The sequence below is a fragment of the Drosophila kikkawai genome, chromosome 2L, assembly GCF_030179895.1.
Source record: "Drosophila kikkawai strain 14028-0561.14 chromosome 2L, DkikHiC1v2, whole genome shotgun sequence".
NCBI lineage: Eukaryota > Metazoa > Arthropoda > Insecta > Diptera > Drosophilidae > Drosophila > Drosophila kikkawai.
In genome coordinates, this window is record NC_091728.1 from 22,255,555 (window position 1) to 22,268,168 (window position 12,614).

Consider the following 12,614-nt stretch of genomic DNA (forward strand, 5'->3'; position numbering starts at 1 on the left):
TATATATATTTTTTTAAATTTTAAAATTAGTTTTATGGTAAAAGAAAAAGTAAAACAAAAAATTCTTTAATTTAAAAAAAAATGGTAACATAAATTATTAAAATAATTAAAAAAATTTCAACATAAAATAAGTTTGAAAAATTTTTTTAATTTTAAAATTATTTTTAAATATTTCAAGCGAGCGGTATATTTAGTATTTTCCGGGCATACCACTCGCGTTTACCCACACTGATTTGGATATCGATATTTCTAATCATCGAAAGTATCGATAGCAGCTCAACCAACTTACGAAATTCAATAAAAACGGCTCAAAGGGGGAATTTCCCAACAAAATGAATGGAAAACTGATGCAGGGTGCCATCCGCGCCTTGAGGTTGGGCAGCTGCAGCCAGTGGCCTGCGTCCGTCGCCCGGATCACAGTACGTGCCTACGGTAAGAGCGGAAAACGCGACCCACACCGGCGCACACATATTTCATAACAAGCCGGCGCTCCTCCGTTCCTCAGCCACGCCGCCGAAGAGATTCTACAAGAAGACTTCTGTGCTGAGCAGCGACGGAGGCTACGAGGTGGTGTTGGACCATCGGAAGCTAAAGACACCCAAAGGCACGCCATTCCTGGTGCGGAGCGAGCCACTGGCCATCGCCGTGGCCACCGAGTTCGACGCCCAGAAAGAGCACATCGAGCGTTCTCGCATGCACCTCTCCGCGCTCTGCTTTACGGCCATTGACAACCCGAACAATCTCACCAAACTGGACATGGTCAACTACCTGCTGAACTTCATACCCACCGACACGGTGCTCTTCCAGTACGATGTGAGTAGAAGCATCTAAATATCCAACTGGCATCCTTTCACTGATCCTTATCCGTTGCAGGACGAGAAAGACTTGCAGGATCTGCAGCTGAACGAGTGGGACCCGGTGATAGCGTGGTTTAATCAGCGCTACGAGACGAATCTTCAGAAGACCCTCAACATCACCCCGCCTCAGGTCAGCGAGGAGGACAAGATGAAGATCGCCAAGCACTTGCACTCCTACAGCCTGGATACGCTGCATGGTAATGTATATCCTGCTTAGGGGTTATCTGCATATATAAGCAAGCATGTCCTCCTTTCTTGTAGGCTTCATCTTTGCAGTGGACACCCTCAAGTCCATTATCCTGGCCTGCGCCGTCATTGAGCAGATGTTGACGGTGGAGAAGGCGGTGGCCTTGGCGCGTTTGGAGGAGGAGTATCAGCTAAAGTTCTGGGGACGCGTGGAATGGGCCCACGATCTCAGTCAGCAGGAGTTGCAGTCCCGTCTGGCGGCAGCCGTGCTCTTCGTACACCTGAACTGTTCCGAATACTTTGTTAAGCAAAAGTCGATTCTGTAAATAAATAATTCCAAATCAGTATGAATATTTAGTTACTCTCATGATCCAACTTTATTAACTGTTTATTGATCGTATACAGAACGAGAGAAAGCATGAATTTTTTCTAGAATAAAATTAGTTGTATCATCAGAGTACACAGCAGGCAATTTGTATACTCTTTAAAGTATTTGCATCAAATGTTTACTTTTAAACAAATTAATTTGGAACAGAGGGCATTACATTATATACACACCAATATTTAAGGGGCTGTTGTTTTCAGATGGATTTTCAATCCATCAAACCAAAAATATATATTCTTTAATTGATCTATCAAATTGAGCAATGAAGCAATAAAGTTATGCAATTATTAAAATGTCATTCATCGTTTATAACTATTGAACACATTTTGTAGCTTTCTATTTCTGAGTTCTCTGAACAAATATTAGTTGTATTTCGGAGAAGACAATATGCGGTTTATTTTCGTGTGTGCTCTCTTAGGAGTATTTGTTTCGCATTTTATAGTAAGTCCGAAATCCAATAAATTATAGAAACGGAAAATATAAAAATAAAATAAAATCAATTTTTAGGGCGCTGTCGTTTTCAGATTTACAAACTTTGTGTGTATGAGCTACAACGAATCGTGGTTTAAAGTCCACCAATGTCGCCTCAAGGCCATTAGTCGGGAGAATGTGATCTTAAATATGAACGGAACAATTCTTCATGCAGTCAATACTATCCATCTCCAATACATAATGTTAAAAAAGGCAAATGGCTTTAAACCTTGGCTCGTGGACAGCAGAATGGATGTATGCCGTTTTCTGCGATCCAACTATGACCCTACCTTCAAAATCATCTTCAATCTTTTTAAGGATTTTACCAATGCAAATCACACATGTCCCTATTCGGTAGGTGGCTTATATTTTACAAACAAAAATATAAATGCCACTTATATTTTTTTTCAGGGTCCGGTGATTGTAAAGGGATTTTATCTAAGACCTGAATTATTAATTCTCCCGTTTCCAACTGGCGAATATATGCTGTCGTTAAGATGGTCTTATGATCACAGACATCAAATTGATACCAATATCAGTTTTTTGTTCGTTGAGGATATGAAGAAAACCTAAAATACTTTTCACAATCAAAAAAATTAATGGAAATGTCAGACAATTTAAATATATATAAAAGCAAAAACCGATTCTTTAAATAAATATTTCCAAATCAGTATGAACAATTACTTGCTCCCCAGATATAACTTGGTTTACCAATTTAATTCATGCTATTAACATTTTTTAAAAGCTTAAGGGCAATCAAGCAAAAAATTGCTCCTCAATTAACATTACTTTAGACGCATTTTTTCTAGAATAAAATTAGTTGGAAGTAAAATTTAGAGCTTACAACATGCGGTTTGTGTTAAGCGTTTGTGTTCTCCTAGGAGTATTTGCATTAAATTTTAACGTACGTTTACAAAAATTTTAAAGAAAGGGTTTGAAAATTATATACCCAACCATTTTTTAGGGCGCTGTCGTTTTCAGATTTACAAACTTTGTGTGTATGAGCTACAACGAATCGTGGTTCAAGTTCCATCAATGTCGCCTTAAGGCCATTAGTCGGGAGAAGGTGGTCTTGAATATGAACGGAACTATTCTTCATGCAGCCCACAAAATTCACCTTCAAGTCAAGTTGTTTAAAAAGGCAAGTGGCTTTAAGCCTTGGCTCCTGGACACCAGAATTGATGTCTGCCATTTTGTGCGAACCAACTATGACCCAGCCGTCAAAATCGTCTTCAGTCTTTTTAAGGAATTTTCCAATTTTAACCACACCTGTCCCTATGTGGTAGGTTGCTACTATTTTACCAACAAAATTACAAATGCCACCTACTTTCAGGGTCCGCAGATTGTAAAGGATTTTTATCTAAGACATGAATTAATACTCCTGCCGGTCCCAACTGGCGAATATATGTTGTCGTTGAGATGGTTGTTTGATCAGAAACTTCAATTTGATACAAATGTCAGTTATGTTTTTGTTGAGGATATGAAAAAAACTTAAAAAATACTCCATTCTTGACAATCTCAAACTTTCCACAATTAAAAAAAAAATGTATGTGTGATACAAATTAAATATTATATAAAACTTAATATTAAATTCAGTTTCTTTCTTGGTGATGATGCAATCAAAATATGTCTTCTTGTAGAGCACAAACAAATAAATCAACGTATTCATAGAGTGTTTCTTTTAAAACTTAATTAGCAACAAATCAAACCGTATATTATATTTTTTAATTGATCTATTAAACCGAGCAATGAAGCAATAAATCTATGCAATTATTAAAATGTTATTCTTCATTTATAACTATTGAACTTTTCATTTTAGCTTCCTATTTTCGAGTTTTCTGAACAAATATTAGTTGTATTGTGGAGAAGACAATATGCGGTTTATTTTTGTGTGTGCTCTCTTAGGAGTATTTGTTTCACATTTTACAGTAAGCCCGAAATCCAACTAATTATAGAAACGGATTATAAAATAAGTTCTTAGGTCGGTGTCGTTTTCAGATTTACAAACGTTGTGTGTATGAGCTACAACGAATCGTGGTTTAAATTCGATCAATGCAGACTAAAGGCCATTAGTCGGGAGAGGGTTTCATGCAGCCAATAATATCCATCTCCAATACAAATTGTTTAAAAAGGCAAATGGCTTTAAACCTTGGCTCATAGACGGCAGAGTTGATGTCTGCCGTTTTCTACGATCCAACTATGACCCTTCATTCAAAATCATCTTCAATCTGTTTAAGGATTTTACCAATTTTAATCACACGTGTCCTTATGTGGTAGGTTGCTAATATTTGACTAACAAAAATATAAATACGTCATTCATACTTTTCAGGGTCCGCAGAATGTAAGGGGATTTTATCTTAGACCTGAATTATTAATTCTCCCGTTTCCAACTGGCGAATATATGTTGTCGTTGAGATGGTTGTTTGATCAGAAACTTCAATTTGATACAAATGTTAGTTTTGTTTTCGTTGAGGATATGAGAAAAACTTAAAAAATACTCCATTCTTGACAATCTCAAACTTTCCACAATTAAAAAATAAATGGATGTGTAATACAAATTAAATATTATTTAAAATTTAATATTAAATTCAGTTTCTTTGTTGGTGATGATGCAATCAAAATATATATACCGTCTTCTTGTAGAGCACGAACAAATAAATCAACGTATTCATAGAGTGTTTCTTTTAAAACTTAATTAGCAATAAATTAAACCGTATATTATATTTTTTAAATGATCTATTAATCCGAGCAATGAAGCAATAAAATGGTGCAATTATTTAAATATCATTCATCATTTATAACTATTGAACGTATCATTTTAGCTTCCCATTTTCGAGTTCTCTGAACAAATATTAGTTGTATTTAGGAGAACGCAATATGCGGTTTATTTTCATGTGTTTTTTCCTGGGAGTATATGTCTCACATTTTAGTGTAAGTCAAAAATGCTATTGATTTCAGAAACAGATTATAAAATCAATTATTAGGGTGCTGTCGTTTTTAGATTTACCAATTTAGTCTGTGTGTCCTATAACGAATCCTGGTACATAGTTCAGCACTGTCGGCTAAAGGCTGTAAGTCGAAGCAAGGTGATCCTGAATTTTAACGGAACAGTCCTCCATTCAGTTAATGACATTCAAGTTCATGTTAAGGCGTTTAAAAAGGCAAGTGGGTTTAAGCCATGGCTTCTAGATTCCAAAGTGGATGTCTGCCGGTTTTTAAAAAGGAACTACGACCCCTTCGTTAAACTTGTCTTTAGTCTTTTTAAAGATTTCTCCAATTTCAACCACTCGTGTCCCTATCTGGTAAGTTGTAGTCAATTAATATATAATTTATATACTTAAATATTTAATTACAGGGCCTGCAGATGGTTAAGGGATTTTATCTGAGGCCGGAATTATTACATCTCCCGATTCCGACTGGAGAATATATGCTAATGATAAGGTGGTACTTTGATAAGAAACTTCAATTTGATACCAATGTTAGTTTTTTGTTCGTTGAGGATTTAAAGGCTACATAAATAAATACTACAAGGATCATTTGTGCAACAACAAAAAAACAAAAAAAGGGAATTAGTTAAAATAGTCTAGAATAAGAAAAATCGAATTATAAGTTTGTATATTATTTTATTAAATCAATATGCTGGCTTGATTTCGAATATAAAATCGACTATACCGTTAATTTTTTTGAAAGCCGATAATGGGTCCAATTTGCGCCGATAACTCACGAGCACTAGCAAAATCACGAGAACTAGCAATGTTTTCCACCCCGTTTTTTAGATACTTTTATTAAACAGTGCAAGTCCTGTTTCGTGGCTCTAAAAAATGCTAATATTTCGACAATCCATTGGTTTTTTTAGCCTATTACTACTTATTCGAATTAAAATGCGACAGACCAAAATCAGAACGAATAACATATCGATGTTCCGATTTCTTGCGATAGTATCGCCTGTGGTGTACAAAACCGATACTTTTCCCACACTAAAGTATCGATAAGAAAACACTTCGCTGCAAACATCGGTGATATTTTCCGCATCCAGAAACGGTCACATTCGCTCAAAATTTCGTACGGTCGTGGGTGGCGCATCGCGTGTAGCTGCCAATTAAACAAATGCAAAATACTGTACAAGCGCCAGTCCAACCGAGCAAATAGCAAATAGCGAGTGGAGCTCGCAGACACCAAAAACACAAGCGGAGACGTTGTTTTTGTTGTTATTGCGTTTTGGTAAGCAGCGTCGTTTACGTGCGTGTTTTGAGTTTCTGTGCGTTGGTGTGAGTGCTTTTCACCAGAAAAATGTTAATTAAAGTGCTGCAAAATCAAACAGAAAAGAATTTATACAATCGCATTCGTGTTCAAACCGAAATTTTGCAAAATGCGACGAAATCGCAGAGCCAAAGAAGAAGAAGACGAAAAAACGAAACTGTGTTTGTTGTGCGGGGGGTGCTCATCTCCTCTTCCTCTCGCTCTTACGTTCTCTTTCACCCTCGCCTTCTCTCTCGCTCTCGCTTCGCAAAGTGGAAGTGGAAAAACCAGCGACAGTAACAACAACAATAGCTGTAGCAGCAGCGTGTGTCTGAAATCGTACACTCTCAGCTCAGAACTCTCCGCTGCTAAATTGTATTTCAATAATTGTTAAAGCAGCAGTTGAAACAACAACAAGAATAGGTATTTTCGCAAAAACAAATCAAGCAAACGACGTACGACGCCCTTTGGGGGGCAGTTGTTGTGCTTGTTGTTGCACTGGCGCTGCCACCTTGTTCGATTTTATGCTGCTGTTGTTGCTTTTGTTGCCTTTTTTATCGCATTAACAATTTGAAAATTGCCTTCGCTGCGCTGTTGCTGCTATGATATTGTTGTTGTTGCAACCGCTGTCTTTTGTTTGTGCAAAAGTGTGTTTAATATTTGATTTTCGTTTGTCTGGGTCTCGCCTCCATCGAATAATCAGCTGCTTGCAACGCCCCCAGAATCGGAAAATCTCTATGCACAACTCAGTGAGTGCGCGCGGGTGTTTTTCCTAAATCATAGGTAAGTCTAATCTAAAGAATTTGGTAAATTTAGGTTTGTTTTTTGATAATATGTAAGTGTTCAATTACTTTTAGAGCCAAACACCTTAATTTTTTATTTTATACTCTTTAATCAGATTAGAAACACCTTGAAATAGGCTCCTTGCATTATAAATAGCAAGACTTTCTAAATCAGTTATATTAATTCATCCTGTGTTGTACTACATTGTCTTTCACTTCTTATATTTAACTGAATTAAATAAATATATGTATAGAATTTTCCATGAACAAATTTATTTATTCACATGCAATTTCCTGATTTTAATTGAGCAGAATAATTGCACAATACATAAAATGTGTATTTTAATCCTGTTTCGATACAATTTAACCGAAAAGTGATTTACATATTTATAAGTCATTTTTAATCCATTGATTCCCCTTCATATTTATTCGCGATTCAATTCTAAATTTATAGAAACTGCCATCTTCCAGTTAAAAAACGTGGCAGGCATTGGTAATTTTAGCCTAATTTGTCATGCATACCAAAGTCGATAACAAATCCCCGTCACATATGCGATGAGGCCTCAATCCACGCGCTTAACTTTGTAAAATATGTTATGTTCATTGGAGGAAATGTCTAAAAATAGCCGAACATCGAGGAGGCAGGCAGCTCCGAAAGGCTCAAGCTCGGGCTTCGACTTTGGCTTCGGCTTTGGGATTCGAGGACGCGCCTTGCCTTGGGCCTTGGCTGGGCATTTGAGCTTGAAATGAGCTATTCAATTTGCCCGTCGGTGGTATTTCCTTCATTCCGTAGCCAAAAACGGTTGGCGAGTGCGAAAAATGTTGCGATAATCAAATCAAATCAGCGCACCAATGAGGTTAAACAGGGGAGGACAACCCTGAATTGGTCGTTCAGGAATATGACTTCGTCTGCCTCTCTAATGAGGATGCATTCAATTAAATTCAAATTTTTCACTTGCATGTGGGCGCACACATAACCGCAAACAGCACAGAGTTCTACAGTTTGGGTTATCTATATGACACGAGTGGAAATTCTGTATGTTTAGTAAAGCAGCTGCTGGCTGAGAACACATCGTTATCGTAATCCTTTAAACAGTTGATGGTGGGTCCCATATAGGGGTTAAGCTTACATAATGGCTTCTTATTTAATAAAATTGAATAACCTTATGAAAAACAATTACTGAATAAATAAAATATTAACTAAAATGTTTCCTTGAGAATGCTAGACTTATAATTCGCCAGAACTAGGACTGTCTTTAATGAGAGTGGCATTCTGTAGTAGATTCCTCTTCAACTTTTCAATCAAACCCCATACTACATTTATTGTTTGCCGGAAAAGATCAATTTGTAGACCAGGACCGACGCCGGTTGGTTTGTTGCAATTAAATTGCTTAATTACTTTGCTCTCAAATGCTCGAATGACAATCGAGTAGTGCAGCAACAGATACAGATACTTAGTTGTACAAAGGTTGCAGTATTAATTCCCTGTTCTGCAACAAATATAGGGTTCAAAGCTCTTGGAGCAACCCAGTTCTCAGGGCCAGTTAGGGAGAAGAAATGGAACGGCCAGATGAAGATGTAGATGGGGAGGAAGGGGCAACAGAGCTTGCGGAACCAGTCGGACAACATTTGGCGATTTGAATGTCGCTAAGAAGATGGAAAGCAAAGCGAACAATTCTCCCTATGCCCGCAATGTATCTAAGTATCTTTGGATCTACATGTATTCGTGTTTGTTTCCCTGTCTTTGTGCAATTCAAGTTCATAGCGTTTTTTCGTCAGTCGCTGAAAGAAGCTCGCCAAAAACATAAGATACAGCAGAAGCAGAGTTGAGAGATACAAAGAACAGCTGGAGTATCTCCTTGGCATATAGAAAGAAGGCATATACATTTCTCAGTCTTCGACTTTCTTGGGATTTGCTTTCTTTTCACAGTTTTTCTCTTTTTGTACTTATATACATATTAGATGTGTACATATCTAAAGAAATTATTGGCCTTTTTTCGGGCGAATTGTTTATATAAACCGAAATAAAGTAGCGAATGTGTGGGCGTAGAATGTTATTGTTATTATAATTATTAAAGTGGTTTTCTGGTTTGGAATACGCACTTAAAGAGCTGTACATTTTATTGCTATATTTGTATATATCTTGTGGAAATGTATCCAATTTTGTATACAAGCTTGCTGTTTAATCCTTTTGTATTTAAACACAATAATCGTAGAAAATCTGCGTCTAATCCTTTATTTCTGCTTTGCTGTCAGTTTCTCTTGAATTTGTATCCCTTTACACATTCCTTTTTCCTTATCTGCAGACTCGACAGTCTCTCGGTAGTCATTGCCTATCGTCAACTATGCTCATTATGAGCACCTCAACGTAACTTGCATCATCTTTGGCTGGCAGGTGGAAAAAGTGCTTCCGACTTCCGTGTGAATGCTACATTTTCTGTGTTGCTTTCCGTTGCGTTGCGTTGCGTTGCCTCAAAGGTAAAACAAGTCACTTGGTATTTCCTTGGCGTCGCCGAGGACGACAAACCACCCCAAACACCGCACAGAAAACAGCGGCAAACACCACAACAACAGCTTATTGATTTTCTACAACAACTTTGTGATGTTTAAACAGCAAATTAGTTCAGTTTGTTTGCCTGTCGTGAGCCGACCACGCGTCAAATGAGTTTTTCCACTCCAGAGCAAGGGAGGGGGGCTCCTCGTGACGAAGGAGAGTGGGAACCACCACATTCATTCATTCACCTGTGGGCGACACGCCTCGATTGCTTCCAGGAATCGCCTCAGCTCGTGGACAGGTGTAACAACTTTCGGGGGTTGACATGCAAATTATAAAAAGGAAATTTCAAAGTGGACAGAGTAGAATGAATTCGTTTTTTGGGTGGTTTGGGTAAAATCAATTATTTTGTTTGTGGGTCAACATTCTTCCTTACGTTACGTTGGGTAATCCACCTCAAAGTTTTTACTTCATGTGGGAGTTTGTGCGTGTGTGTGCTGGCCCCCTCTCTCTCCTTTCTCCGTTTTTTTAAGGGGGCGCTGAACTTTAAAAAGCAACCGTTTACACTGCACTACACGACAGACAGACATCTGGCGATTCACCGCTCACTGCACTCGAGTCCTACACTAATTTGCATTTTTGGCGAACCCAGCATTCCCGCCGCTGCCTGAGCTTGGTATTTTGAAATATCGTGTGCTGTCTTATTTTTGTTGATTCGGTGTATTTTTAGCTTTGCGTCTGATAAAAAAGTGTTCAGAGAGCGGCAAAGTCTGTTTCTCCTTCATTTTAGCCGCTTCCGTTCGGTGGCGTTACGCTCGACTTCTGGGCGATATCGGAGGAAGCGCGTGCTGGTCTTGGTTCCGGTCTGAAATAGAAGAGCTTCTATAACATTCACAAGAGTTGTGATATGTAAGAAAGGGGAAAAACTGAATTTTATACCAGCATAACTGTGTGTGAATGTTTATGAATATTTAGAGGTTGATGTAAGTTACTTTAAAATATTTTTAATAAGAAGTAAACCTCTTCTATTTTGTGTATTAAGTATATCGTTTACTTTTTTAAGATCTTTCAGTGATCTGTTGTTCTCCTTTAATGACTCTCTCTCTCTGTTTCCTAAAACTCGATTCAAATTACTTTCATTTTATTTGATTTCTATTCCTAACAATCCCAGCTCTGAACTGATTTTGTCAGCTTCAAGTTAGTTTGCTATTTTATTAGTTTCTCTTGTCCCCTGAATGATCTGCCTTCTTCCGCTCAGCTCCACTGTACCTCGTTAGCTTATTTGCATGTGATTTTAAATTCGAATTCCAATTCATTTGTTTGTTTGTTGGCTTTCAGTGCTTTTGCACTCGCAAACTGAAAACTGGAAACAAGTTTTGGGCTTTTATTTTGGTCTTGCTCTAATTGCTTTAAAGTTTTTGGAAATCGTTTCGCATTAACATAATATATGTGTGTAGGGTTGTTTTTATTAAATGCCTGTGTCTCTGTCCAGGTGTTTTTTCTTCTCTCCGTTGTCTCGCCTGAATATTCAAAATTCGATTGTGCATTTTTATTAGCCAAGGTCGTTTCGGTTTGCTGAATGCTCGCTGGGATTAATTCGTATTTTTGGAATCTTATCAGTTAAGATTAGGCTCTGTGTATAATCAAACGATTTTCGTATTACCTTATCATTACCGGGGGTACTGTCTTTTCTGTTATCTCGTTTCGTCTTTATCGGAGGAAACAGGCACACATTCTCTCGCCTATACCGAAGCTAGGTTCGGTTTGTTATTATTATTATTTTATAGCCATTGTTTGATTTCAAGCTGTTTGCGTTTTTTTAATAGCTTTTTTTTTGTTCCAACCTCTCTTATCTTACCTGGGTACACATGCCCATAAAGTGAGTTTCTTGGAAAATAAATTGTGTAGCTGACTAAATGTTTTAAGTGCAAAAAGATATCGATACGATCGGCGAAGAGTCTAAGATAAGGGCTTGTAAATTGTGTGTACACTTTATCGGTGTACTTATAAAAATTTATTGGTTTAGGAGATAGTTTGAGGGGAAAATTTTTTTTGGCAAGATAGAAATTAGCTTCCTAGAATATTTCTTTGGTTCTTTGGTATCAAAGTTCTTTATATGTATTGATAAGCTATACAAAGCGACATTCCAAAGTCGTCTCTAGGTCGACTTGACGGGATTTGTTGGCAGTACATGCCGTTAATGGGACACCTAAATATTCAAATGAACTTTGGTAGTCACAATGCCATGACATTTCCCACTATGGTCTTACTCTTGTAGTGAGCCTTTTCTTCGTGTAAAGTGTACACTTACGACATTTTGCCGTTTTAACTGTGAGAAACTTTGACGTGCTTTCTTCTTGTGCCTCTTTTCCCTGGCAGAAAACAAGTTCCGTCTGCTTCTCATTCTGTGTTGAGTTTTGGTCTTCCGTTTTTGTGGTGGCAACTGTTTAGCTTTAGCGGCGCTTTTTTTCTATTCGCCGTCCGTCTGTTTTGGAGGTTATTTTATTTCAATTGCCCAATATTAATTTCTTCAAGCGTGAACTACAAAGGCCACAACAAAAACATATTCACTCATACACCCATATATTGTATGATTATGTTAATTTTAGTTTGCGCAAATATTTCCTGTTTTTCTGGCACATATTTAAACTTGGACTTGATAAATGGTGTGTAAATTTACGAAATTAGGGAGGGAATGGTAGTGCAAAAGGTTCTTAATTAAGTTCAAAAAAAAAACCCTATTAAATCAAAACTCACTTGACTAGTTTTAAAAAGGCTGATTTCATTGACAACCTTAACAATCTCTGAAACGGCAGACATAAAGTAGGGTCTTGCCTAGTTTCAGAAATTATAGAAAGAAAACTACAGCTTATACTATGTTAATAAGATCAATTACTTATAATTTGTTCTTTGTAGGTGGGTTATACCTGAGTATACCTTGTATTTCTCTTAATATTACAACTAGGACAAGGCCGCTTGGTGTCAAAAAAACGTTTACAACTGTTGCCGATTTCCAAAATGGAACTCAGCGAGTGGATATCAGGAGAAGTGGTGCCAGAAAGGAGATTTAATACTTCTAGCCGTTTTGCTACTGTCATTTGATATTATTGCAAGCGCTTTGAGCTTCTGCTTTTGCTGTTTTTGCCTTTTAAGTGCATTTCACACACACTCAGAGAGAGAGGGAGAAACGTAGACCGCTT

General features: G+C 37.4%; 5 protein-coding genes across 12 annotated transcripts in view; all 5 read left to right on the forward strand.

Moving 5' to 3' along the window:
- Positions 1 to 251: 251 nt before the first annotated feature.
- Positions 252 to 1,396, forward strand: l(2)k14505 (ATP synthase mitochondrial F1 complex assembly factor 2 homolog l(2)k14505). Its single transcript, XM_017161007.3, has 4 exons — positions 252 to 432; positions 506 to 813; positions 874 to 1,054; positions 1,119 to 1,396. Exons 1-4 carry the CDS (start codon positions 333 to 335, stop codon positions 1,367 to 1,369), a joined length of 840 nt encoding a protein of 279 aa, XP_017016496.1. The 5' UTR covers positions 252 to 332; the 3' UTR covers positions 1,370 to 1,396.
- A 366-nt stretch (positions 1,397 to 1,762) lies between these two features.
- LOC108070505 (uncharacterized) lies at positions 1,763 to 2,498 on the forward strand. The gene is made up of 3 exons (XM_017160999.3): positions 1,763 to 1,869; positions 1,936 to 2,253; positions 2,311 to 2,498. The coding sequence occupies exons 1-3, from the start codon at positions 1,816 to 1,818 to the stop codon at positions 2,470 to 2,472; spliced, it is 534 nt and encodes a 177-aa protein (XP_017016488.1). The 5' UTR covers positions 1,763 to 1,815; the 3' UTR covers positions 2,473 to 2,498.
- A 248-nt stretch (positions 2,499 to 2,746) lies between these two features.
- LOC108070504 (uncharacterized) lies at positions 2,747 to 3,426 on the forward strand. The gene is made up of 3 exons (XM_017160997.2): positions 2,747 to 2,803; positions 2,864 to 3,181; positions 3,233 to 3,426. Exons 1-3 carry the CDS (start codon positions 2,747 to 2,749, stop codon positions 3,392 to 3,394), a joined length of 537 nt encoding a protein of 178 aa, XP_017016486.1. The 3' UTR covers positions 3,395 to 3,426.
- A 1,350-nt stretch (positions 3,427 to 4,776) lies between these two features.
- Positions 4,777 to 5,416, forward strand: LOC108070503 (uncharacterized). Its single transcript, XM_017160996.1, has 3 exons — positions 4,777 to 4,830; positions 4,884 to 5,201; positions 5,255 to 5,416. Exons 1-3 carry the CDS (start codon positions 4,777 to 4,779, stop codon positions 5,414 to 5,416), a joined length of 534 nt encoding a protein of 177 aa, XP_017016485.1.
- A 532-nt stretch (positions 5,417 to 5,948) lies between these two features.
- LOC108070521 (early estrogen-induced gene 1 protein) overlaps positions 5,949 to 12,614 on the forward strand; it is a 39,233-nt gene continuing 32,567 nt past the window's right edge. For 3 of the 8 annotated variants that reach the window (XM_017161022.3, XM_017161024.3, XM_017161026.3), the window contains exons 1-2: positions 5,950 to 6,120; positions 6,842 to 6,921. The gene's annotated coding sequence lies outside the window, so the exon portion shown is untranslated. Of the gene's footprint in view, positions 6,121 to 6,841; positions 6,922 to 12,614 lie in introns of all 8 variants that reach the window. The other 5 variants (XM_017161025.3, XM_017161027.3, XM_017161028.3 and 2 more) reach the window with 3 other exon arrangements.

Coding starts and splice junctions, on each gene's coding strand:
- LOC108070505 (XM_017160999.3), top strand. CDS start 1,816: ATGCGGTTTATTTTCGTGTGTGCTCTCTTAGGAGTATTTGTTTCGCAT. Junction 1,870..1,935: donor TATTTGTTTCGCATTTTATA/GTAAGTCCGAAA, acceptor ATCAATTTTTAG/GGCGCTGTCGTTTTCAGATT. Junction 2,254..2,310: donor ATCACACATGTCCCTATTCG/GTAGGTGGCTTA, acceptor ATTTTTTTTCAG/GGTCCGGTGATTGTAAAGGG.
- LOC108070504 (XM_017160997.2), top strand. CDS start 2,747: ATGCGGTTTGTGTTAAGCGTTTGTGTTCTCCTAGGAGTATTTGCATTA. Junction 2,804..2,863: donor TATTTGCATTAAATTTTAAC/GTACGTTTACAA, acceptor ACCATTTTTTAG/GGCGCTGTCGTTTTCAGATT. Junction 3,182..3,232: donor ACCACACCTGTCCCTATGTG/GTAGGTTGCTAC, acceptor ACCTACTTTCAG/GGTCCGCAGATTGTAAAGGA.
- LOC108070503 (XM_017160996.1), top strand. CDS start 4,777: ATGCGGTTTATTTTCATGTGTTTTTTCCTGGGAGTATATGTCTCACAT. Junction 4,831..4,883: donor TATATGTCTCACATTTTAGT/GTAAGTCAAAAA, acceptor ATCAATTATTAG/GGTGCTGTCGTTTTTAGATT. Junction 5,202..5,254: donor ACCACTCGTGTCCCTATCTG/GTAAGTTGTAGT, acceptor ATTTAATTACAG/GGCCTGCAGATGGTTAAGGG.